Source organism: Peromyscus eremicus, chromosome 7, assembly GCF_949786415.1.
Source record: "Peromyscus eremicus chromosome 7, PerEre_H2_v1, whole genome shotgun sequence".
NCBI classification, from domain to species: Eukaryota; Metazoa; Chordata; class Mammalia; order Rodentia; family Cricetidae; genus Peromyscus; species Peromyscus eremicus.
In genome coordinates this window covers 86,976,701-87,004,498 of record NC_081422.1, presented here as the reverse complement: position 1 = coordinate 87,004,498, position 27,798 = coordinate 86,976,701, and the positions used below count along the sequence as shown (strand labels likewise).

The 27,798-nt window shown below is 39.7% G+C and overlaps 1 protein-coding gene across 2 annotated transcripts in view; it reads right to left on the bottom strand.

Moving 5' to 3' along the window:
* The window catches only part of Plod2 (procollagen-lysine,2-oxoglutarate 5-dioxygenase 2), a 71,764-nt gene that overhangs the window by 30,288 nt on the left and 13,678 nt on the right, over window positions 1-27,798 (bottom strand). For both annotated transcript variants that reach the window (XM_059268370.1, XM_059268371.1), the window contains exons 2-3: window positions 5,447-5,538; window positions 4,981-5,117 (exon numbers count right to left, since the gene is read on the bottom strand). In XM_059268370.1, the coding sequence (XP_059124353.1) occupies window positions 4,981-5,117; window positions 5,447-5,538 (229 nt within the window). The remainder of the gene's footprint in view (window positions 1-4,980; window positions 5,118-5,446; window positions 5,539-27,798) is intronic.

Sequence of the window (27,798 nt, the reverse complement as noted above, 5' to 3'; positions counted from 1 at the left end):
AAGAGCACAGTCAAAAAGTCTATCACAGCATGTACGGAAGGCTGCCAGGTGCAGGCTGAGCCCAGCTTTGCTGCCAGCCATCAGAGTACCAAACCAGTTATTTAATCTGGTTTAATTTCTCAGTTGTAAAGCAGAAGGGAAGTGTCTATAAATGCTGTTAAATAACATTTGCTTGCACACTGGAAGTACTGCATAAATAAGCAAACACGGTAGCCTCTGGTTATTAGCTGGAGGAGGGACTGCTTAGGAAGCGGACACAGGAAAGTCAGTGTAAGCATGAGTGTTTAAAATAAGCTCTAAAGACATGAGTATTTTTAAACAATAAGCTTCAAATCTCAATAAAATTATTCTGACTGACATCTCAAAATTAACTCTTTGATGGGTTTATTTAAAATTAAACAAACTAACCTGATTTACAAAACAAAACAAATACACTTTTCAGTATAATTGACTTCATCAATCTTACCTTCAACATGCTTGTTTTATTTCAAAGTACGTGTGAAGTGTGTGTGTGTGTGTGTGTGTGTGTGTGAGAGAGAGAGAGAGAGAGAGAGAGAGAGAGAGAGAGAGAGAGAACGAGAGAGAGAACGAGAAAGAAAGAGAGGGGTGGGAGACGTGGAGAGAGAAAATAAGACCGAAGATGAGGCCAAACTCAAACCCTGAGGGAGGTATACAGTGAGCCTCAGGAGGCCAAGACAGTTTCTGAAAACAGGAAAAAATATAGCTTGGTAGGTCAAAGAACCATGGTTTATAATCTAACCTTAGAAAATTTGTAAGTAGCACCATATACCCAAAAGTTACGAAAGAGGTTGGGAGTGTAACTCCAGGTACAGCACTGGCCTAAGGAGAAGGAAGGCTGGCAAGGTTTGATACCCAGCACAGCCCCAAAAAAGTCACAGATGCCATTTGGAAAGTGAATTTTTCATCTTTGAAACTGCAGTGAAAGACAAAGATATTACTGTATCTCAGACTATTAATGAAGCCAATAGCTTATAAAAGGAAAAAGTATGACGTTTAATTTGATAATTTAGCACTTTACAAACATTACTTTTAAAATGCAATTCTTTTAAAGCACAAGAAAAGGAAATCATCTGCATACAATTCAAGTGAGAATATTACATTAGCTAAAAATATAAAATATTTCCTTTTTTGAGAAAGGATCTTATTTAGCCCAGGCAAGCGAAGAACACACTATGAAGCCCAGGCAGGCCCTGAACTCATGATCCCTCTCCCTTCACCTCTCAAGTATTGGCATTTCCAGCAGGTGCCACCACACACAGCTAAAAAGGTAAGGATGGTGACATTTTCCCTATTTATTTTAGCAGGTGTCATTTCTGTTTAAATTCCTCAGAAAATATCTTTGAGCCTATTTAAAACTTCTCAAAACGAAAGTTTTCCTACTTAAAATTATTTGAACCACAAAAATGTAAAAAAAAAATATTTTCTTAAAAAAATGAATGCAAAGAGGTCATAAAAATAATTCTCACAGGAACTCAGTCCCTTTAAACATGAAGAATAAAATAAAACTTTCCACATTTAAGCATGGTAAATAGTCCCAAGTCCTGCAAAACCCATAATACTGAACTCAGACATGTCACAGTTCTATCTCCAACAGGTCATTGGGATTTTATGAGTGTTTGTCCTTCTGTCTTATTTCTCTGGGACCTTCGATCACAGTTACCCAGACTGGAAGAAATTCCATCCTTCATCCTGGACGGCCCTCTTCATGACAGCTTCCATCAAAATCGATGCGCCTTGTCTTACTGATTCCACCTTACATCTACTATTCAACTCCTCTCCCAGAAGACAATGACCCTGATTGACTTACAGACCCCACAGGCTACAGAGGCACTCTCCCAGGGATCTACCACCCTCTGCCATACACACTCCTGGCTCAGATAGTCTCTTGAGGTACCACACCCCTGAGTCAATGAGCAGTTTCTAGCTGTGGCCTAAAATAAGAGTAACCGAATATTTACACTGGCCTGTAGAAGACAGTTTGGACTCTGAAGGACACATAGACTTGGTCAAAAAATTTAATTCTGCCAGATTAGTACAAATGTAGTCACAAGACCTAAGCAAATGCAGATCCCATGCTACAGAACAATTTTTGGCCACACAAAACCCATTTATGGATACCTGTCCTATAGAATAAAATGTAAATTCAGGCTCACACAAATAATCTCCATGTACTATCCTATTCAGAAGCTAATCTCAGTTCTTTCATGTGGGATCAAGTGTGTCATCATAACGAGCATCTACTCAACAGTATTTTCTAACTAGGTCCAAGCCATTTGCCTTCAAGGCCCATTTCCAATGTCAACTCCTCCAGACACCAACATGGCAGGAAAATATCATTTCTTTCCAGCTACCTTTCATTAGCCTTTCCTTCTCCTTACTCACCCAATATTCCTTCTATTTTATGCACCTAGTCAAAAAAAGTCTCTCTTAAACCAGGCTACATCTTTTCCTTTATAAGCCGAACTCATGACTTTACCATCTGTACAGGCCCTCAGCTGAGGATCTTGAAGATACTCAGCAAATGTCTGTTGAACAAATAAGTGACTCAGCCAATAAATGAATTATATTGTATCTAAACAAGAGGTAAAGGCTACTGGGTAGCCAAGGAGAAAGCCACAGAAGTCTCCCATAACATTTTTATTCCTCCCTAATCCAATATATACTGATGACATGCATAGAATTAAACAAAAATTGCAATCATCTGAACCATTAGCTATAAGGGATAGGCTGAAATAAAGTCACAGAATAAAACAGATGCAGGCCCACATCTGAAAACTATGTGTCTCAAGTCTCCCCTCTGATACATTTTGGTATTTCCAGAGATAAACCCTAATGCAACACCATGGAACCTTTAGTACCTGCAACACACATAGACACACAGACAGACAGACAGACAGACACACACACACACACACACACACACACACACACACACAGTCACAGCTGTCACCTATGACAAACACCTGCAATCATGCTGACAAAGCCTTTGTAGACCATGTGCTTCTCCCTCACTCCTCCATGTCCATGACTATACTGACTAAAGCCAGGGAATACTGACAAGAATATACAGAGTGTGAAAGAGGAAAACACACCCATTTCCTACTTAAATTTTAGCAAATTTACACCAATGAACTGGCAACAGTGAGCTGAGTTTAAAGCGACATCTAACAATTTCAGTCTTTCCTGGAAAAAAGAAAGTTACACAGTACAGAAACAGGGGACCACAGTGTGTTTTGCTTCTTTCCTAATAAAATGGAATGCTGCCCATCACTAATGACAAACTCCTTCGTGTCTGCACACTTAAGCTGTCACTACTGCCAGGGAGGGGGTGTCATCAAATAAATCTGCTTTTCTAGGTAAAACTACAGGTATTGCTTTTAAAGCTTTGCTCTCAGGAGTATCTGGCTGGCCCACCGACATATGGCTAACCCTGACAGCACCTAGGAACACAGGACCTTCCTTAAATATGCTTGTATTTTCTACCAAGCTGAGTCTTAAATACAATCCAACTGAACCACACTGACTTGCCCCAGGCTATGGGCGTCTTGTAATGCCCCTCTCCCGCCTGGGCTCCTCACACTGCCAACTCTCCAAGGCAAAATCTGATGAATAGGGAAGGAAGGAGGCTGGGAAGAGAGGCATAGAGAAAACCAGGTTCCCCAAACTCAGAGGCTCAGGAACCTTAAGATCAATACTAGCTTCTATGAGGTTGCCTGTTCACAGATTACCTGCCTATAAGCAAAATCCCAATTTGCTTATAGGTTCAAGCTCAGTGAGGTCAGTACAAGAAATCTGTGCTCAGCATTTGATCTAGATATTATATAATTTATACACACACACACACACACAGACATACACACACATATATACATACAATGTAGAAAACTTCACAGTGCACAAGCTATACCACATCTGCCATATCACAACTCATCTTGCAAAAGGTACATATAAGAAAGTTTTCATTTGGAAGACATCAAGTTCTAAGCATGAAAGTTTTAAGTGTCGATGGCACTTAGATATCACTATTTCGACTTTTATGTCAAAGCTTAGGCCATCCTCACATATAGCTTTGCTGAAGAACCAACACCTTTATTTTCATCTGCAATTAATGTGTCTTTGCATTGAAAAGAAAAAAAAGATTTAAGATGGCTTTCTCACACCAATGAGGAGAATTCAACAGGATTTAAAATGAATGATCAGAATCACCACCATAAAAATGAAAAAGGAAGATACGAAGAACGGAATATGGCACAACTTGGTGTTTCTAAAAATACCTAAGAAGTTAAGGAAAGATTTGAGATATTTCAAACTAATTAGGAGAATAAGGCAATATACAAAATGGTATTTGTGAACCAGGGGGAATACATGCTTTGGGTGTGGAGCCCTTTGGATTTCAGCTCAAGCTCAAAAGTAAATAAATGCAAAGAAACTTATGCCCGGAAGGTTCTTCGTTCTTGCAGCACAGGGTCTCCTATCTCTCTTGTATTTATAACTTTGCAAGACACTTTTGTACACAGTTCCACAGAACTCATCCGGCTGTCTCCTCAGTTGTGTACTCAAGTATGGCCTCTATCACACTTTAACTCAAGACTGAAACAAATTCCACAAAAAATGTTAAACTAGGTCTTTTTTCTCATTAGTTCTTATTATAACTCCTCACCTTTAACACATTACAAGATTAGCCCAGATTGTAATTTTTTCATGTGTAATAAATTCATTTTACACAGAAGAAAAATTCTTGCTAATGAAAAAAATTGAGTATAAAGCAATCAGGCTTTTAACTTTGGGCTTAGAAACAGAGATCGCTTATTAGAGACACAGTTATAACTGAGGAAAACATACTTATTACAATGATGATCCTTTGTCAGTAAAATAACTCAACGTTCAAACTTGTTATAAATTTCAATCTTTAAATGTAATATAATACAGACTGAAAACCCCACAGAATATTTCTCTTACCATTCAGTAAACAAGATCACCAGATCCTCCTGACTGGCATACTGGGCCACAGCTTCTTTCATTAACCTCACCTTCTGGCCCCCTCCAATACTATTCATCCCATCTCCACCTCTCCACTCTTGCCCTTGACCAAGAACCTATGAATGAAATCAAGATGACATCCTGAGAAAAATGCCAATGGTAATAATAGCATAAAAATGTCAACAGAAACTTATACAGTAACCCACTATTTATTTCTAATTAAAGCACAATGCTAGAGAAAAGGAAATTAATGCATGAGCAGGTCATAATTCTTCAATGTCACCCGCCACTAGCATACCATTCTAAACATTTCAAAAGTTGACTCTAACCCGTAGAAGTAGACTCAGAAAATATTTCTCATATTATCTTATTCTTGTTTTTCAGACTTAAATGAAGAAACCTTCTAGTCTTCTAATAAATCCAAAGATTCAAAGATATACCATACCTTTACAGTATAATTGAAATACTTGGCTGAATTCATAAATCGGTGGAATCCATCATTTTCTTTTGTTGCTACAGTTATGACTAATAATTTATCTGTGAAAACATAAAAAGTTTTTTTTTTAAAAATTAAACGCTATCACTCCATAACTCACTACAGTGATTACAAACTTCATTATCTCATGAGAATGCTTTTGATTAGTTAATTTAGATAAGACTAAACAAAGAATAACTGAAAAAAACAGGCATTCCGGATGAGTTTTCCAATGATGAAGCCATGTAGTAAGAAATTATTTTAATGGTATATAAAGTTCATTAGTGAGTGAGGAAAAACAAGTTCTGACTAGAGATTTCAAATACAGGAGAAAAGCTTTCACAAAATGCCTATTTTACTTGTAAGGGTTAAACTTTTGTAGCTATCACCTCATTACCAAGCCGCACTGTTACCTATAAACCATCCCAGCTTTGAAGCATAATTTCAAGTGACCTCCTTCGAGCTCCATCTACTCAGCAGTGACACTCGTTGACCTAACTGCAAGACTAATTCTAATCCTCTAAAATAAACTTACCAAATTGAAAGCAGATTGTAGAAAAAGTCTTACTTTTCCTGCTACTCATAAAATCTTATACTAAAAGTCTTAAAAGGCATCACATGTGTATCACTCATTTATTACTTAGTTTCTTAAACAGTAATTTGGACAAAAATCAGCAATGCTAGTGATGCCATCAGTAAATATGGAGGCTTAGTGCCCTTTTATAGCAGTTCTCCTCTAGTTTAGTATAGTACCTCTTAACAGAGGCAGGCAGACTAAGGACCTATTAACAAACATCTATAAAAGCTACTGTAGACAGACGGGTAATATTTATCATATACAAAAGGATGCTAGAAAATTCATAAAAGATGTATCCTCCCCAGCAAGCACTAAAGAGTGGGGGCATTTCTGTTTCCACAATTAGGAGTAGTCATAGACAAAAACAGTCAAACTAACATCTCAACCTTATAAGCACGAGGCTATCCCACTTAATTCTCCATGCCCTAGAGGTATAAGAACACTGAAAAGGTCCTGCATGCCCCCTAAGTCATACACAATCTTTAGTCATAGGATTTATGGAACATAGGAATCTGTTAGTAAACTAAGGTAATTCATCTCAAGTTCTGAAAATAATTTACTATAGAAAATAAGTATAATGCAGCTAAAATAAACATTCATTATCTAAACCAAAAGGAAAAACATTTCCATCAAGATAAATAATGCATTCTTAGATTTCTGTTAAAAAAGAAGTATATCTTACAAAATTTATGGTTTGATAAATAAATATTGCAAATAAAATAAAGCCATCTATTAATTAATGATATGACGATCTAAGGATCTGAGTGGTGGTTTGAATGAGAATGGCCACCATAGGCTCATGTATATTTGAATGTTTAGTCACCAGGGCATGGAACAGTTTAGGAAGGATTTAGAGTTGTGGCCTTGATGGAAGAAGTGTCATTGGAGTGGGCTCTGAAATTTCAAAAGCCCATGCCTGGCCCAATGTCTGTCTTTGTCTCTCTGTCTCTGTCTGTCAGTTTGTCTGTTGTCTATCTCCCTGCTCCCCCTAGCCCCCGCCCCATCACCCCCTGCTGCTGGAATATCAGGTTGTAAAGCTCTCAGCTACTGCTCCAGCTCCATGCCTTTCTGCTTCCCACCATGATGATTATGGATTATCTAAAACTGTAAGCAAGTCTCTAATTAAATGCTTTCTTTTGTAAGATTTGCCTTGGTCAAATCTTCATAGCAAGAGAACGGTAACTAAGATATTGAGTAAAGGTATCTTAAAGATATTTTAAATTATTATTTTTAAAGAACAAAGTCTTTCAGGGCTAGAGAAATGGGCAAGGCTGACCACCCGAGCTGGATGTCTGGAACCCAAGGAAGGCTGGGTGCAGCAGCAGCAAAAGGGTTTGTTAATCCCAGCATGCCCTGCAGGGGAGACACAAGGCATAGACAGGAGAATCTGCAGAAGCTCTTGGCCAGCAGGCCGTATATATGCAGTGGTGATGGCATCCAGCTTTAACACAATCCATTGCGTTAAAGATTTATTTATTTTTATTTTCTTTGTATGGGTGCTTTATCTGCACATGGGTGCCTGGTGCCTGTGAATGCCTGAAGGTGTTGAATCCCCTGGAAATGGAGTTACAGAGAGGTGTCAGCTGCTGTGTGGATGCTGAAAATAGAACCCAAGTTCTCTGTAAGAGCACCCAGTGCTCTTAACTTCTGAGCCACCTCTCTAGCCCAAGACCCAGACTTGATCAAAGTGGAAGGGTGAAGACCCACACCTCAAGATTGTCCTCCGACCTCTACACTGGAATGCTGTGGCATGACTATGCCTTCACATGTACACACACATGAACACAAACATAAACAATATACTCATACATGTAAACACAAAAACTAAATAAATATGAATCAGCTTCCCTTGTAATATTTCAAACATGGCTTCACTGACTAATGATTTGGCCAGTCACCATTTACAGTTCACATTAAAACAGAGCACCAGATCTTAGGAAGACAAAGAGAATACTTTATAAGGGACTCATTTTCTATAATGATTTGAAACTATCTTTTCTACATAAATCAAAAACTGATACAAGTTCAGAGATTTGAATGGATAGATCGTTATTTACCATTACTAGTATAAATTAATAACATGAATTTTATCATCCTTAATAGGACTCATAATTCAGCAAGACCATTAGGAAGGTTAGTAATGGTTAGTAAACTCAATAAAAAAAAAAAACTCAAGTGACACTTCATATGACAAATAAAGAGCCTTATTGCTTCTGTACTGCTCCTAATAATCAATACAAAATGTACACAACTCTCTTAAAGGCAGGTGTGTTCTGCTATTACCCACAGATAGCTGCCTTCTCACCTGCATTTCAGCATCACTATTAGGAGAAATGAACCTTATTAATATCAGAGAAGGGTGAACAAAGTGCTGATGGGAACCAAAAACCTTCAACAACCAATGCAAGAACTCAACTTAAGGGCAGGAGAGATGACTCAGGAGTTAAGAGCACATACTGTTTTTACACTCTCCAGCTCTCTTCCAACACTTTCCAGAAACTGCAAGTACAGATTCATTAGAACAGTTAAAATTTATGACCAAATTCTCTCCAACTAGACTGTATTGCAAAAAGTCAAGATGTCCTCAGCCATAAACTAGACCACCAGGTTTTTCAAGGTATTTAGGAGTTCATTAATAAACATTTTAAATTTATTTTCAATTGACATATAAAAGTATAAAATTGCACATATAGTGGAGTACAAGAAAAATTTTCGTACATGTATATATTGCATGTATAAACATTTTTGTCTAAGTGGATTTGGGGACAAATGATAATACATATCAATGCATATGTGTACATAATCATTTTCACCAAAATACATAGCATTATATGGAATTCACAGATGAGGAGAGTAAGATTTAAACAGGATAAGTGACTTAGCTAATATCACCAAACAAGTTATTTGCAGAACAAGAAGTTAATCTGTAAAACCCATTTGTTTCCAGTATTTCAGGTTGTCTCATTTGGCAAAGGCTTAAAGAGCTGAGGGCAAGCCTGAGACTTCCCTCTTCAAAAAGGCCTACTTGAAGGGCTGGTCCTCAGTGCTGTTTGGAAAGTTGGATTCCCAATTGTTTTCTAAAGCATTTCCAAGGGGACAACCCTATTCTCACTGGACCTAAGTTGTCCAGTGTGTTCTTTGTTGAACATCTGATTTTCTGCTGGGTTTTGTAATTGTGGCAAGGAGCTTAAGTATATCACAGTCCTCAGTGAAAACAAGGCACTTAGTCACGCATGGGCTACCCAGGTTACAAACATCTCCCTTACGCTGGCTGCTGGGAAACTGGAAACCCATTTGACTCCACTTCACCAGAGAAACCCAGGAGACCCAACTGTGGCTCTCCGGGGATCTCCAAGTGCTGTATTTGCTTTGTAACACCCTGATACATTCAGAGATGTGAGGAAAACTAGTGCTGAATCCCCAGTCTTCCTGGTGAACCGCTGAGAACTAAGTGGAGGAAGGACCTGACACCCTCAACAAAGCCAACTGGTTAATGATGTGATAGGACTGTCCATCAGTTCAAGACTTGGAATCCAGAGAAGACTGCAAATAGATACCAGGACCAGAACTCATGCAGAAGGTAAGCATGCCTTAGTCACCAATTGGCAGTCATTTCCTATCAGTGTAAGTACTATCTCAGGGACAGAGTAACAAAGCCAGTTCTTATCAAGGAAAAAAAAATAGTCTAAAGAAAAAATAAGACTTGCCTAGGATTCTGCAGCTAGGTAGTAACCAATTTAAGGGTATATTTGGAATACAAATTACATAAAAATAGGGTTCTCTTGGGAGCTGGAGACACGACCCAGTGGTTAAGGGCACAACTGCTGATACCTCCAGCTCTGAGTGATACGATGCCCTCTTTTGGCCCCAGTAAGCACTTGCACACATGGGCATATACTCACAGAAGCACATACACAGAAACAAAAAATCTTACAAACCTATTTTCCTAGGTCTTACAGAACCATTCTGTTTCTAAGTACCGAACCACACGAACAATCCAACAAACTAAAGGCAATGCAGTGTAGGTGGCTAGGGAGTAATTTTTATTTTGTGAAATTGTGAAACACGGGGCAAAAGGGCCTCCAGAGCAATTCCTAATGTAAGTTCAAAAGTACAATGGGAGACAAGGGAATGTTTTCATCTGCACTCCCACACTCAACTGCACGACATAAAGACATATAGTACATTTAGAGATGTGCTACTTGCAGGAATATGAGTCAACTGTCACCCATTTCCCTTTCTCAACACCCTGCTGCTTATTATAAACATGTGGGATTCACAGACTAACCAGGACAAGCTGATGACGGCAGCAGTGTGCACACTGTGGAGGAACGGGTGGCTGTCACCAGCTACTTGAAAGAAGGCTTTATGAAAATCTATCCTAGGCATAAGGCAGTAAGTTCTTTCTGCCAGATAAACTCTTCTGGAACCAGATAAGGCAACCTGCTGAAAGTTTCACGAAGTGGCAGACATCACTGAGGCCATCCATTATGAGGGTTCTTCCCAAACACTTCAAACTATAACACACTTTCATAGACTTATTTCAAATTAAACTGGACACATACAAGAACTAAAAACTTAAAAACATGTATTAGATGTACTGTTTTTCCATTACATACAATTTTTTTCTGATTATATATATACTCATTTGTTTTATATATGTATACACATATATATATGTGTGTGTGTGTATATATATATATATATATATATATATATATATATATATAAAAAACTGTAGGTAGCCACATAGCGATTGGAAGACAAAGTAACTTTCACAAACCTATGGAAGCTTAAAGACATTTTCAAGTATGCAAGTAGATTAATCATAGTGCAAATAAAATCAAAGCCAGTGTATTTTATAGTAAAAAATGATTATATGTAAAGATTGAAACCATAAAACTCTATCCTACTATGAGATGTAATTTTTGTTTGTTTGTTTGTTTTGTTTTTCGAGACAGAGTTTTGTAGTTTTGGTGCCTGTTATGGATCTTGCTCTGTAGACCAGGCTGGGCTCGAACTCACAGAGATCCTCCTGGTTCTGCCTCCTAAGTGCTTGGATTAAAGGCGTGCACCGTCACCGCCTGGCAAGATGTAATTTTTAATGTAAAGTATTATTGGACATATACTTTATATCAATGATAACAACCACTGACCACAGAGATTAAAATGAGAAAAGCTGGCCACAACCCAGTGACCAGTTTAGATAAGTTCATCTCCTTGTTGCAACAATATTCACATGCTTAAGGAAACGATTCATAAAACATGAGCCACATAACTTATTCCATCTGTACAAAACACACCTCATTCAGAATTACTTTGTAAGAACACCTCACCAACATCGATACTCCCTCACCATTCCCCTAGGCCCACACTTCGGCTTCTCTTCAATTATGCAGACTCGAATGTTAAAAGAGCCCGACCTCAATGTGACCAACAATGGGAAGAAAAATGAAGGCATCCACTCCCCCACATCCATACTAATCCCTTCCCAGAAACATGGAAATACAAGTTACACAAGGATTGGCTGGCAGCCAAAAACCATATACAGAGATCCAAAAAATTCCTTCTGGAGTTTATAATTTGAAAACAAAATCCAGACACCAAAGAATGATCATGCTAAAGGAGGTGGTAATTCAAGCAAGTCAAACCGGAGTTAAGTTTTTAAAATAAAAATTAAAACAAAACAAAACAAAAAACCCACAAAACCTCATGAACTTGAGCACAGGCTCAAAAACATGCCAAAGCAAACAAAGAAAAGAGTCATGTTAACAAGGCAGGTGACATCTGTACACTCACTCCTTCCAGGTATGAAAATGACAAGTCTGAGAAGTTACATAAGGAAGTGTTGACTGTGTGGAGTCTGACCAGGGTGGCAAGAGATCTGGAAGTCATGCCATACAATAATAGTTGGGGGGCTGAGAAGTTCTTCCTACTTGGATAAGAGGGAAAAAAGAATCAGCCATCATTTGTGGTAACTCATTTCATTTAAAAGGGGAGAAAAATAAGCAAGTTTTTTCTGTATAATTTCAGAGAGCTGGCTGTGAGAAAAAAAAAAAAAGAGTAATTACTTGAGGAAGATGTGTCAATACTAGGACCAAGAAGAGATATCCAAAATAAATGAGCTACATAAGAAAACTAAAATGTGTCCAATCCCTTAGAGACAACAGATACAATGCAATTTTCCAGAATTTATGACAGCATATTTGATATCTCCAAATGTGAACACTAAATGGAATTCCAATGTCAATGAAACTAAGAGTGGCCAACCACCTGCCCCCCACCAAAAAAAGGAGTAGACATTGTTCAATTCCAAGGCTTCAGAGGCATCAACAAGTCTCCAAAATAGAAAGATATACCAGAGAAGAGAACTTTCTCTGAGCAGAATGGAGTAACACATCTGCAGGCAAAATGCTTCATCAGAGACTTCCTAAAATCTGGAAGGGGATTATGTAGCTTACTGGAAACACATCTGACCTGTTACTGTTGATCCTGTATTTTATACAGGCACTAAAAATATTCCCTATGCTCATGCACAAGGAGCACTATTGAGGGACTAAAACAAAAAAGCCATAGATAAAGACAACATACATTCCCACCAGCTTACACACTTGGAAGAGCTGCCTTGCAACAGAGGCCACATTCAGCTGTGCTGGACCTCAGAGACCATGCTCTAAGGGAATGTTCTAATTAAAAAATATCTAGACACATGTGCTGCTGAAATTTGATGAAAACAAGGTCCTAAACTTCATTTATCATCTTCAGTTAGAACAGAATAGGTGTTTCTTCTATCCTGAATTTCTATGAGAACACTACAGAATTATTTTTAAAGGGTTGACCTGTCAGACTGGGAATGTGGTTTCTTGCCTTAGTTAGAGTGCTTATTTAGCATGCTCGTGGCCTGTCTTCAATTCCCAACACAACAAGCCTAAGAAATAGAAACAGGTGATGCCCACCCTGTGTACCTTTATGTATAAACAATTCCATTAAATTAAGCAGCAGCTCAGCCTCACTCTGTCTGTAAGGTTTTCAGTATCAATTCCAGGAAGTCAGAATCTAACACATTCTTGTTACTTCAACTAACATTATTCAGAAGAAGCTGCCATATAAGAGATCACTAAAAATATGGACTAGCATGTTAGATGATAATTTGGGGCTATAAAGGTAACCCCCAAATGACTCATAATGCCACCACTATAGATTCAGCCTCTGTGGAATTACTACAGTCGTCACAAAAATCATCTGTATGCTATAGTAACAAACATCACACTCTCACCTTACCAGAAAAGTTATCAGTTTTTGGAGTGTTTCAGAAACTATGATAAACAGTCTAGTATCACTGTGACAAGTCAAAGATTTTAAATATATACACATAGGGCTGGAGCAATGGGCCAGTGGTTAAGAGGACAGGTTTGATTCCAGCACCCACACGGTGGGGCTCACAACCATCTGTAACTCCAGTTCCAGCAGCTCTGACACCCTCTTCTAGCCTCTGTGGGTACCAGGCTCACATATGGTGCACAGACACACATTCAGACAAACCACTCATGCACATAAGTTATTTTAAAAAATATACTTAAAATATTATACATATATGACTGCTATTTCCTTCTTTATAATCTAGCTTTTAGATTAAATGATGAAATTAAAATATCTTTTCAGACATCTGAGTGTCACATTCAAGACAATAAAGAAACTGGCTTTGCCGCTTGCTTCTACAGAGATCTCAATACCACACAAGTGGGTATTTCAGATTCTTATACATGAACACACTCTACATGCTAATTCACATTTTCCTTTCATAGGCTTTGCATGTATTTGAGCTGTTTTCAAACAGAACACAACAGCATTATATTGTTTACATAAACCATAACTTATTTAACCATTATGTTGATGACTTAGTTGAGCTGTTTCTAAAACACTGCTATCCTTAAGAACACTTAAAAAAATTCAATTGATCATGATGTACATAATTTTTCATATATATTATATTGGTACAATAAATTCCAAGTTCAATTTTATTATGACTTGAATCTGCAGTGTCCCACAAAGGTACACAGTAGCTAGTATTCACCTGTGGGCATGGATTTGGGGCCTTCAAGAGATAAGGTTAGCCTGGAAAAAGGCAAACCCTGGAAGTGACCTTTTGAGAGCAATGGCTTGGCCCTGCTTCCGGGGCATTCTCAGCTTCCTGGTCAGCCCAAAGTGCACGGTCCCTAAGTCCCGCTCTCAAGCACAGATGGAGTCTCGCCTGCTTGCCATTCCTTCTCTACCATGACGGCGGCCATCCTCTGAAAGCACCAGCTGGCATAATTCATCTTCCCTTCAGCTGCATGTGTCAGGGATGTTGTCACAGCAACAAGAAAATGAATGAGCTCAGTAAACTGGTACAGAGAACCAGGGTTGTTGGGGTGTGATAAGCCTGCCCGTGTAGTTCACAGCCCTTTGGAACAGCTTTTGGAAGACTTTCCCAGCTGGGACATACAGAAACTTAGAGTGCTATGGAATGCTGACAGAAACATGCACAGTAAAGACCATGCTCAGGAGTTGCAGGCAGTGACAGAGACTACTAGAAAGTGGGCTCGAGACCACTCTGGTTATATTCTGACCATGTTCTGCCTGTGTCCTGGAAATCTGAATGAGGCAGAACTCTAAAGCAATGAACTTATTTATCTGGCAGGGTAAATTTCATGACAGCATAGCACTCAAGTCTGTGGTATGATTGTTACTGGTTGCTTCTGGTCAGGTTTATAGTGAGAATGCAAAGCAAAAATAGAAAAAACGAGGCAAAAAAATATGCAGCTTGGCTGGAAAGGATACCATACTTCATTCTGATTCCATGAGGTGGGCATGGTATGGTTTAGGAAGTGTCCATCTCTACTTACAGCAGGCTAGAAAAGCAACAGCAGTGTTCAAGAAATATAGTTTATCCTCATCACAAACAGAGAGTGAAAGCAAAGTATTTAGTATCATACAGTAAATACATATGTATGGTAACTGACTACTCATAAGCAGTAGGTAATCAAAGCATTTTATTTCAATCCATTATTCAGGTACCAAAGAGATACAAGGATACATAGCACATGTGTCCTGTCTCCAAGTAAAATGTTTAATTTGATGCACAGCTCCCAGGAGACACTTTGTTGACTTTAATGATATATATGTAACTTGTCCCTAAGAAGCAATCCCCACACTTGATCCCACTTAACCTTATCCTGAAGAGCACACCACCCTTACTCAGTGTATGTGCTTTTCAATTTTAAGTTCTTCTACAAAGTTGGTCCTTTTCTTTCACTTTTTCCATTAGTCACCAGTCCTTCTGTCATAGTCCAGTCTTGCAGCTGGAATTTAAGGTACTCACCCATCACAGGAGGCCATGTGTGCCATATTTAGTCTTGGCACAGTTTACCACTCTCAAAATCTGCCCACTGCGAACCCCACAGGAAGTGAGGCAGCTAACCATCTATTATCCAAAATGTGCTCAAAGACGACAGTCTAAACCACAGATGTAAACACTGACAGATTTTCATCTCCTTGACTGACCTTTGTCCTGCGGGACATCTCCCAGTTTCTAATACATTCAGAGAAATGATCATGTTATTCTCTCTTGCAACACTAGTTTTGGGCCCCCATTTCCACTTTTTTCTTCTACTCCTAGGGACTACTGAACCCTGATAACTCAGTGCTAGTAATAATGATTTACCAACTGGTTCCTTAATCTCAAGTATGGCCAGTCTGTTCCATCATACAATGTCCTTGTCAACTAGCTCTCAGACATTAGCATGTGTCAGAACTATCCAAGGCCTACAGAGATGCTGGGTCACAATGTTCCTCAATTAATGTGTACAAAGAGCTGCTGAGGAATGAACTTCTGTGCACCAGGAGATACTGATGAAGCTGAATGGGAGTCACATTATACAACTGCTGACCTAGGTATGCCAGCAAATGCCCACAACGAGATGCAAAAAGACAGAGGAGGAGGAACTGAAGAATATTCAGGATTACTCCAAAGAAGAAATAAACTGTAAGTGGGCCATGAAGAAGGGGTAAGATTTAGGTAATAAGAAATCGAGGCGAGAGAATCCCATCTTCTGCATCAAAAAGAAAAGAAATGGTTAAATGCATTACTGAGAGTAAAGGCATCTGGAAGCCAAAACGAAAAAGACCATGCAGAGCTCTGAGAAGTACCAGGCTCCGTGGGGGTGAGGGGGGGGGGGGAATGCTTGTCTGTAAGGTTTGCAAGTGAGGATACACATTCTGAAGATGCCCGAACTTGATCTTCAATATGTGCTGTGTTCTATCATGTAGCACACAGTCTCTTAAAGGCTCGGTACTCCAGAATGAGTAGAAGAGAAACCAAATCAACCTCTGCTGTCAGAGGGCAAACACAAAGCAAGATGTTTCAGCTTTCTGCTCCAAGGGACATGGAGAGGAAACACAGGGAGTCATGGCTGCTGTAATCACACACATGGCACATTGAGAGCAAGGTCTGATGCTGAGGCAGTGAGCCATGCAGCTATGTGGGGAAGCATTCTAGTAAGAAGAAACAATATGAAGTGTGTCATGGCGTCTAGTTTGGGGAAGGACAAGACAGGCATGCATATGGCCAGAAGACATCAAGCAAGAGAAGATATGACACATGCAAAACTCAGAGCTGCTCCTGAACTACGGAGGGACTCACAGGTCACTACAGATTTTAACCTTGACATGGGAAGCTAACAGAATTTTGGAGAAAGGGTAACATAACAGTTGCCAGGATTATTATCTGCTAATAGTAATACTAACAGTGTTTACCTACTATTCATTATATCCAACTACTAATGCACTCTTGATTTTACATCAAACGCACTGCCCTAAATAAAATGTATTTAAAGTGACAGAATCCCAGATTTGGGCCCAGACGATCCGGCTCTGGGAACCATGCTCTTAGTGCTATGCAATAGGGCTTTCTCATCATCTGACTCAAGTTAACAGGATTGCTTGGCTTCGCTGAAAGAAGCAAGGATAAATTCAGGCACCGTTGGCTAGGAAAGGGTCTATAAGAACACTCAAGGCTACAGATCATGATCAGAACCAGTGAGCAGCAGTGAAGGATGTGAAAAGCAACCAACTTGGGTGTGTTTGGAGTAATTCAACAGGCTAACTGATGTATTAAATTCAGTTTGTGAGAAAGAGGGGGGAGAGGAGGATTTCCAAATTATTTTAAGATGACCTGACTAGAACACAAGTATACTGCATGGGAAAAATGTCAAGGAAATATTTAAATGAAAAGTATGTACAGTGACAATACAGATCCTAAAGAAATCTGAATGTCACATTCTCCCTCTGGAACGGAACACTGCCCTAATAGCTCCTCCTGTGCTGATCCTTGTTCCCAGGAGAATCATGAACACAAACTATCAGGAAACCAAAATGTGTTCCTACCCTGTGTGAATGGTGGTGACTGAGCTTGTCCCAATACCAAAAGCTTCTCTACACTTCACATTAGTTTGAATTTTACCAGACTTGAGCAGTCAGATGCAGAGATTTTAAACTAGTCTGTAGACTAAACAAGCCAATGGTGCACATTCCTATGTGAACCTACCACTTTAAGTCATTACTAAGGCAATTTTTCCAAGGTTTGGAATGCATGCATTGAAATTCACTGGGAAAGAATATCCTATTAGCAAAAAAACACCGTTGAGGACCATCACAGAGAATTGTTTGTCTACCTAGCCCTCCTTTCCCTGGTCCCTCCATTCTTTCCCTGTTTTCGGTGCAGTTATATTCAATTAATTTCTTGCTACAATACATTAGAAATAAATGTAAGGCCATGTAGTTATTCAAACACTAAGATCACTCCGAAAGAACACAGCAAGGCATTAATTAGTCATACAGATGACACACATTTAAAGCAGATGTCTGTAAAACTGCTCTTTGAATGCAATCTAAGGTGGGATGCCCTGGAGCACTGGCCAGGTAGAGTATTCAAGCAGTGAGCAACTCATGTAGGGCACTTGTGGAGCAGGAAATGAAGACATCCCTCACTCTTGTTGGAGAGCTTAGCCAATATCCTATGTAACCAGTTTCTGACAAGCATCCTCAGAATTGCAAGCTCTCTAAACATCTCCCACAGTACAAGGTCACCCTGCCCAATGCTGCAAAGCTTCATGCTATGACTCATCCATGTCAGACTTTTACAGCCAAGAAGCAGCGTTAGCACTTCTTGCTAGCACAGAATCAGTGAACTCTCCCAGTGTGCTTCGAATGCTTTTAATTCTAATATTTCTCAAAGAGGAAACTCACAATAATTTAATTTAGAGCTAAATAGGACAAACAATCCAGATTAAACTATGCTCTGTGTGTGTGTGTGTGTGTATGTGTTTCTCTTTCAATGGATATACAGCATGACTTAAAACAAGAAAGTTTCATAAATTACTCTGTATTTTCTTGTTACAACACATACCCACCATTTAACAGAACTCGTTGTGCATCATGCTATAACTAGAAAAGGCATATGAAAAATATAACTCTCTATGACTTCTCATTACCATATGAGAAGAGCCCCGGACTATTTTTCACACACTTTTGGCTTCCTTTTTTCATGTTTTGCTTTTGTTTCTGTGATGGTGGGGACTGAACTCAGGACTTTGCATATGTAGGCAAGTGTTCTACCTCTGAGCCACATTCTTGGCCCTGTGCCTTTTTACTTCTTAATTCCCAATTTAATATTTGAAGGGTCAGGGTATCTGATGTCACCAACTACGCAGCATGCCTCTTCATTACCTCTCCCTGTCTGATCTTAAAAATGTATTTTATACTGAGATGTGGAAAACACATTTTCTCATGCTGTAAATAGTCTTTCATTACAAGTAACATAAATGACAGCTGGGTTTTAAGGTATGACCAGGTAATATAGTTAACTCTGCTAAAATATTTGTGTTCCATATTTTCACCCATATTAAACTGATTAACAACATGCAGTCTTTGGAGATCAACCCTGTCACTTGCTCAAACTGCATATACCTCCTCTGATGGAGTCTGCAAAAAGGAATTTAAACATAGGGGGCTTCATCATCACCATCATCATTATTGCTATTATTATTACTATTATTATGATTGAAAGAAAAGCCAAACTGACCCAAGAGACTTCCAGACTGCAGCAGTGAAAACTATCTCCAGTGTCCATGGTATCTAGTCAAAGGTAACTATGTTTTGATAACTATTAGAATGGCATGGAAAAAATTCCAAACTTCTTCTGGAGAAACACACAGACTAACAGGCTATCTAGAGATTCCCTTGCTAAAGGAAAATAAGTAATAACTGAAGAAAAGAACATTCTGTCCAAATACCACTCTACAGTGGGTTCATCTTCCTGTGGGGTGTAACTCTGAAACCTTCATGAACACCTAAGGAATGTTTTAAACTTAGAATACACCCTAGATAAACTAGTAACTTAGAATCTTAAGGCTATCTTTATTTTCTTTTTCCTTTATGGTAAGAGGAAAAAACTCATGCATAGCAAAGGAGCAGCAGAGAAGCGGGACTCTTGGAAATTTTAAGAGAAAGAAGCTATCACACTTCCAGCAAGTCTGGTTCCTAGAGCGCAGACTTAACCCAAGGCTCCACTCTACCTTGGGGCCTACAAATTATCATTACTTGTTTCATTTTTTGTCCACTTTGAAACAGGTGCCAATTCATCGAAAGATGCAATAGGAAGCCAAGAATTATTAAAATTTAGAAGAACATGAACTCACAATTTAAAAACTCTGAGTTTATGTCCTCCATAGACTTACTTTGAAAGGTGGTTCCTGACTCCATATAAGTTAGGTAGAGTGAAAACAAGCCACAGTAAGTAACTCCCTACAGAAAACTAAGGTTTCATGCTAACTGTGATAAATGAGCAAAGGATATTTTTTTTAATATAGTGAGATGAGAGATTTAAATAAAGAAAGCTGGATTGAACTAGGTTAGGAAATAGTTCTAAGGGATTTATACTAACAGTGAGACCCAAAGAAAAGGAGTTTACCAGGCGAAGAAATGTATTTGCAGGGAAATGGTGTTAAACGTTAACCAGCAATAAATGATGTTCCAGGGCCAGACTTCCTTTGCCATTCCTGTTCCTAGAGACTTGGAGGAGTGACAACAACTTCCCTTGCTCTGTCACTGATCAAATGTTGCTGTCAGGAAAGTAGTAGCAAAATTTTAACAACTTTATTTGCGCGCACATGTGTATGTGTGCACAAGTGCTAGCTTTCTGAACGTGTATGTGGAAGCCAAAAGTCAACAGTTCGAGTCTCTTTCTCTGTTCTTTTCCTCCTTATTTGAGACAGGGTCTTTGTTGAGCTGACTGTTTCAGCTAGGCTGGCTAGGTGGCCTGCAAGCCCATGACATCCATCTATCTCTGCTAGCCAGAGTGAGTGTTACAGATGTACCACACATCTGGTTTTATGTGGACGCTGGAGATTTGAACTCAGGACTTCTTGCTTGAGTAGCAAGCACTTTACCCGCTTAGCTATCTCCCCAGCCCACAAATTTTTTTTTAAAAAAAAATTTAATTATTTTTTTTCTACGTTACATGTATGTGTTTTGCCTGCATGTATGTAAGTACAACACATGCTTGTCTGGTGCTCAAGGAAGAAGTCTAATCCTCTGGAACTGGAAGTTACAGATGGCTGTGATCCACCATGGGGAAGGGGGGTGGGGTGCAGGAAATCAAACCAATGGTCCTCTGTAAGAATAATTTCTGTTCTCCTAACTGCTGATCTATTTCTCCAGTCCCTCAGAATTTTAAATTAAAATGATCAAGAAAATGTTTTATACCTTTGAAAGTACTTTTAAACATACTGTAACAGAACTACCACTGTCATTATTTAATGCACAGCATTAAAAAATTCTTTTGAAGATTTGTTTTTATTTTTAATTGGGGTTGGGTAGGTGCATGTGAGTGCAGGTGCCACAGAGCCCGGGCATCAACTGTCCCTAGAGTTAGAGTTGGAGTTACAGGCAGATGTGAATAGTTTGACATGGGAATTGAACTCAAGACCTCTGCAATAGCAGTATACACTCTAACTGCTGAGCCATCTCTCTAGCCATGAACTGACTCATTCCACTAATTTCTGTCACTACAAAAAAAAACTATCTGAATCATTAGGAATAAGGTGATGGCCACTATCAACTGTCAACTTGATGAGATCCTGAATCATCTCAGAGACTGAAGAGGCTAACTGAGGTAGAAAGACCCACACACAGCACCATTCCCTGGTCTGGGTTCCTGGATGATACAAAAATCAAGAAGTGAGCCAAGTACAAGCATTTAGCATGCTTTGCTTCCTGACTGTGAACACAACGTGACCAGGTCCCTCAAGCTAGTATCTCCACCAAAGGAACTGTAATTGGATAAAACTTTTTTTCCCTAAGCTGCTCTTACCAGAGTGTTTTATCACAGCCACTGAGGGGGAGGAGCATAAAGAAAAACAGTCTTCCCTTCTTCACTAAGTAGAAAATTATGTAATGCAATGAAGTCCCTTGTCTATTAGCAAAGCTGCCTGGTGCCAAGTTCACTGTCCAGCTGCATTCATCCATCTCCACTGGTGCCTCTCAGAGCTATTCTTTCTCTTCTTCTCTCTTTTTTTCAGTCTCTTTTCCAGCTATTTCTCCCTTTCGTTCCTTACTGAAAGTTAAGACTAACACTTAGCAACATCACCTCTAAACACCCTTCCAAAATTGCATGGGCTACACGTTTAGTACAAAAGATCATCAGGGACTGCAAAGCAACCCCCAAGAACTAAAGGGACAGCGGGGTAAGAGGAAAGCACTTTTAGGGGACATAAATGCCCAGGGCCTCCCTTAAGCAAGCTGAAACATACAAAGCAATGCCTGCCTTTAAACAAATTTAATTTGTAATAGATAAGAAATAAATAAAAAGATGAATTCAAAATAAAGCTTCTACTTACTACAGTAAGTAGTTACAGAGTATGAGGGAAGAGTGTCAGCCAGCGGGCGTGCTAACAGTGCATCAAATCAAATACGCTTATCACACACTGTCGGCCAGTGAACTCGATAATCTAATGGGCATCAAATCAAATATGCTTATCACGCTGGAACAAACCTCAGCTGACTCAGGGGAACCTCAGCAGTGATCTTAGAGCCCTGGAGCCAGCCTCCCACGCTTATTTCCATTTCCCTTGCTGTGACTGTAAGAGCTTCCAGGGAACATAATTTCTCAGTACTAAAACTAAAGTTCTGCAGAATGCTGTGTCCCAAACTCACAGGGTCAGGGACCAGCAACAGCTGTTCCAGATCTTCCTGGAGTTTTACACTCCAAGTCCCTTTGCAGAATCCCTGTTTCAGCAGTCAGTTTTTCAACCCTAGCACACCACTTAATTAAGCCCTCAGATAACATTACAAAAACAAAAAGGCTATATGCTTTCATAAGTGATTACTAAAATGGTCACCAATGTGTTGTAGAATATATATATAATATATATATAATATATATATATATATATATAAATATATATAATAAAACAATGTGTTTATATATATATATAAAAAGGTAAAAGCCCAGAGGCAAAAGGTAGATGGGCTAATTTAGGTTAAGAAAAGCTGGCAAGAAACAAGCCAAGCTAATGCCAGGCATTTATAATTAAGAATAAGCCTCCGTGTATGATTTATTTGGGAGCTGGGAGGCTGGTCCTGCAGAAGAGCAAAAATAAGCAACAACACCAAAGCTTCTGAGAAAGGGCTAGTCTACCTCCACATCAGAATATAAGTTAGAGCAGGCATAATGCATTTTTACTCTGTGAGGATTGAAGCAAATTTAAACATTTAACCTGTCATTTACATGTAAACTTGTGATGCCTTATATCTAATGTTCCTCTCTCATGTTTATGTGCAATCTGCCTACAAATTCTATCAGCATAATGTGGTCCAGGCTCTCCTGGCCACCTTTCCTGTTCTGACACCATCATCTCCTCCCTTGATCGTGAAAACCCATATTCTAAAGGACCACACAACAATCACTCCAGACTTCGTTAATCTGTTCCTCTCATCAGAAGAGGTGGCCTGCTGAGTCACACAAATCTTCTCTTTCACCTCGGAAAAGTTCAGCAGTTTTTCTCTTGTTTTCAGTAAAGGACAGACTCTTTGCCACTGTGTTCCTTCTCTACCTACCTGCAGGTCTGAACTTTTTCTTTTTCTTTCTGTTTTCATATTTATTTACTTTATGTATACAGTGCTCTATCTGCATATACACCACATGCCAGAAGAGGGCATCAGATCCAAATGTGGTTGTTGAGAATTGAACTCAGGACCTCTGGAATGCTCTTAACCGCCACCCATCTCTCCATCCCTGGGTCTGAACTCTTGGCACCACCCACCTCCAGTCCACTGGTCTGGCTGTTCTGCAGACACACCCTGGACTCAGGAAGTTGCTACTTAAGCTCTGCAGCTGCAACCCTTCTCTCCCAGAAACAATGCATCCCCTGGCCTCTTTAGAACACAAATATGGAACAAAGCCTAAAATGGTAAGTTTCCAACCCCATCATTCTTAACACTGCATCACCAACACACACACACACACACACACACACACACACACACACACTTTCTTCTTGGGATTTACATTCACTGATACAATTCTTTACTGTGCTTCCTCCACTAAATGAGATTGTGTATTCCAGCAAAATGATACAACATCTCCCAGAAAAAAAAATAGCAAAAAATGAAAGAAAAAAATCTCTTATTCTGGTAAGTAGAAAGTAAAGAAATTCAAGAAATAAATCAGTAGTGGTTATCAGCAGAGCTGCCATGATTCAATACAAACGTAAGGGGCAGGTGATAATCCACACAGCTTTCTGCTATGCACTTCGATACATGACACAAGAGAAAACAAAAGTCCATGCTCCATGACACATTTTTCTTTTACAAATCACATCCAAGTAACTAAAAATGGAATCCAAAATGTATTTTCAATATTACTACAAAATAATTTGTATTAATACACCATCTAAATGATGCATTTGTTCAACAGTGAGCAGTAACACAGGAAGTCTGAAGCAACCCCATCACAGATAGCAAGATATTACTATAAAACCATAACCTGAAAGCAAATAAATGCTGTAAGAAATACTTCTAGAACAATGTTTTGAAGTAAGGCAGAATACAAAGTTGCCTTTAAATGCTTGTCAACGTGGATATACTGGATATTGTAAAGAAAACACATGAAGGTATAACAACAGGAAAAATATCACAATATTTTGCTTACTACTTGATAGTGGTATCACAGACAAATTTAATTTACTCTTAACTGTACTTTCAGTTACAGAAATCCGTTTCATTGCAAGAAAAACCACAATTTTAAGTAAAGACATAGTATTTATATTAATCAGTCTCCACTGATTCTATCGGTGCTTCGACATTTCCTACTAGAGCTCTGCCATTTCTTACATGAGCATTTCGAAGATGCTACAGACGAAAAACCTGCACTCATTGACACATGTCATGAAAGCAAATCCAGACTCACTAAAGATTTATTTTTACCTTCATTAAAAACTGAAAGCAGGGCCTAGCGAGATGGCTCAGTGCTTCACAGTGCTTTCTGCTCCTCCAGAGGTCCTAGCACCCACACTGGCCACGCCCTACTGAGACTCCATCCCAGGGCACCCACTACTCCTTCTCTTCTCTGCTGGCCACTGCATTCATGGGCACATCCCACCCCACACCCAGGGCATACAGGTGTACACACAGTTAAATACAAACATAAGTCGTCAATAAAAAGCAAACAGGTTTTAAATGTATCCTTTCAAACACACACAAACAGGTACATGCCTACACACACACACACACACACACACACACACACACACAGACATATACACACAAAGCTACAACTGCCATGGCAGTAGATTAAAGAAATATAAACCTTAAATTTAAGTCTTCAATTCATTTTGAGTAGTTAAAGAGAATATGACACATACACGCAATGGAATACTACTCAGCCATAAAGGAACTCAAGAGCGGGCAGTGGTGGTGCCAGTATTTTATCCCAGCATTTGGGAGGCAGAGGCAGCTGGATCTCTGAGTTGGAGGCCAGTCTCATCTACAGAGTGAGTTCCAGGACAGCCAGGGTTACACAGAGAAACCCTGTCTTGGATTTAAAAAAACAAAAATAGTTAACCATTTGCAACAACACTGATGAAATGGGGGACATTAAGTTAACTGAAAAGAGCTGGCACACAAAGACAAAACACGAGTTCACTCATACTTAGGATCTAAGCAAACCGATCTCTTAGACCTGGAGATAGAATCATAGTTATCAGGAGCTGAGGACAGGGACAGGGAGAGGCTGCTCAGGGCTACTTAGCAACCGTGAGACAACACCAAGCAGTTCTGGTGTGCTGTTGCTGCTGCTGCTGCTGCTGCTGCTGCTGCTGCTGCTGCTGCTCTTGCTGGCTAGCAAGGCAGCGCATTTCAAAAGTCTGTTCCCTTTAGTACTTTCAGTTTCGTGAGCACTTGGAGGCTGAGTCAAGTCCCTCCTTCCTCAAGGAGGCAGAATTTTTCTGTTATCTCTGAATCCTTCTCAAGTTCTTGAGTAAGCCCTGGTCTCTCCTCAGGAAAGCAACTGGAGTTGCTAAGTATTTACTAAAAGCTAACAAAAGCTACTCTGTAAAATGAAAACAGTAGAAACTTAAATAAACAGCTGAAAATCAAATATTGTATAACCGCAATTGGAGATAAGCTGTGCTACACTCTCCCTGTCCTAAATTATGATCCATGATCATTCAAGAATGAGGGAACACGTAATCTCCATGACTTACTTCCTTTTCAGAGTTTTCTTTCATTTTTCCCATGACTTTCTCCATGAACTGTTCATCTCAAAACTTAATAAATTGGACTGTCCAAGTTCTGTGCAGAGTTCCATCCACGGTGGATATGTTCTGTTGCCTGTACCTGGATCTCTATTGTCAAATAGACATCTATGCAATTCTAAAGTCACAGAATTACTTTTCATGCTACGAGAGCGTAATCACTGAAAAAATCCACAGAAAGTTCCAATATCAAAACCCAAACCCTTGCCCTCTGAGAAAACAACAGCCTGTCAGCTACGCTGTAGCAGATCTGACACTACCAGCTTCCCTCCCTCTACCTTCAGCCACGTCTTTGTTAACAAATACAGCCAAAAATATACGGAGGATCAACCACCAGAATTCCAGGGTCAGCCTCTCCCAGTGGGCACTGAGGGAGGCAGGGGAAGTCAGCAAGAAAGACAGAGACAGACACAGGCGGAGGCAGAAGTTAATTCTGTATTCTAGAATCCAGATGTCAGCACCAATCTCATGGTGCACAGGTACTGGGGATGCTTCCTAATGCCTCGGTCGTATTTAAGGCAGCAGAATCCAGATTTATGAAGGGTGCAGATGGGAAGCCTCCTGAAGTCCCAATGGAACAGACGCACCAGCTTCTACTTGGTCAGACCCTTTGATGTTCTGGGAGTAACTGCAGAGACTTGATGTAAAGCCTGCTCTTCTAGCCCTTCCAATAATCATATAAGCTTGTTCTAGTTTGCTTTTCTGTTGCTGTGATAATACACTGACCAGTAGCAACTTGGGGAGGAAAGAGTCTATTTTAGTCCATCATTGAGGGAAGCCAGGGCAGAAATCTGCAGGCAAGAACTGAAGTAGAGACCAATGAGAAATACCGCCTACAGGCTGGCTCCCTCTGGCTTGCTCGGCTCCCTTTCTCCTATAGCTCAGTTCCACCTGCTGAGGGCTGGCCCCGCCCACAAAGAGTCGGGTCCTTCTACACCAATTAGCAATAAAGAAAACGCCCCCAGGCCAATCTGATATTATAGGCAATCCTGCAACTGAGGTTTCCTCTTCCCAGGCCTGTCAAGCTGACAAAACTAACCAGGACACTGCACTTAATGAGTTCTTATAGCCCCTCTGTTTGAGATACATAAAACAGATTTTAAAATATAAAACTAGAAATTTAATGGAGTGCTGACCAGAGGCAGCCCTCCTCCCATTTTCTTATTTATGGCACTATGTCCTGCCCACCGTGAGTGGAGCTGGCAGTCAAAAGGCTTCCAGAGGCTTGGGCTGCAGAGATAGCAGAACCAATACCAGGAGGTCCTGTTTCTGTCCTCATAGCCATAAAAGTCCAGCTCAGATTACAACATTGATTCAACCAAAAAGAATGTGAAAAAAGCTTTCTGCATATCCAGTAACTGATCATGTATCAGTCCCAGGATGCTGCAGGAGGTCAGGGTGGCAGGGAGTGCTGAGGAAACCCAGACTATTCCTAAGACTCCTCTACATCCGCTTTCCTATGTTGGATGGAGGACCCCAGGGAGAATAGAGTAAAATACTCTTTTTCTAAGAAGGCTTCCACTTCTAGTAAAATGACTTTTATAGAATAGTGTGATAAAATGCCATCAAAAATTGTTCCATGGATGTACTAACAGAATTGCTAAGTAGGATTTTAAAAGCCAGGGCCCTGGAAATATGACCCAAAACGGGAATAGGTAAAAGTAGATGTGGCTGACAACTAAGAATCCACTGTGAATACTGAGGGAATATGGATATACTCAGAGTCATGAGAAGTACAGGATGCAGGCAGTATAATCAGGAATGAGCTAAGATAATGAGTCTTTCCTTAAACTCAGCAGAACTGCCAATCAGAGCAGGTAATTCTTCCTTGGGAACCATGCTGTACCTTGAAGCATACCCCCATCCACTCACCCACTCACCAATGTCTATCCACA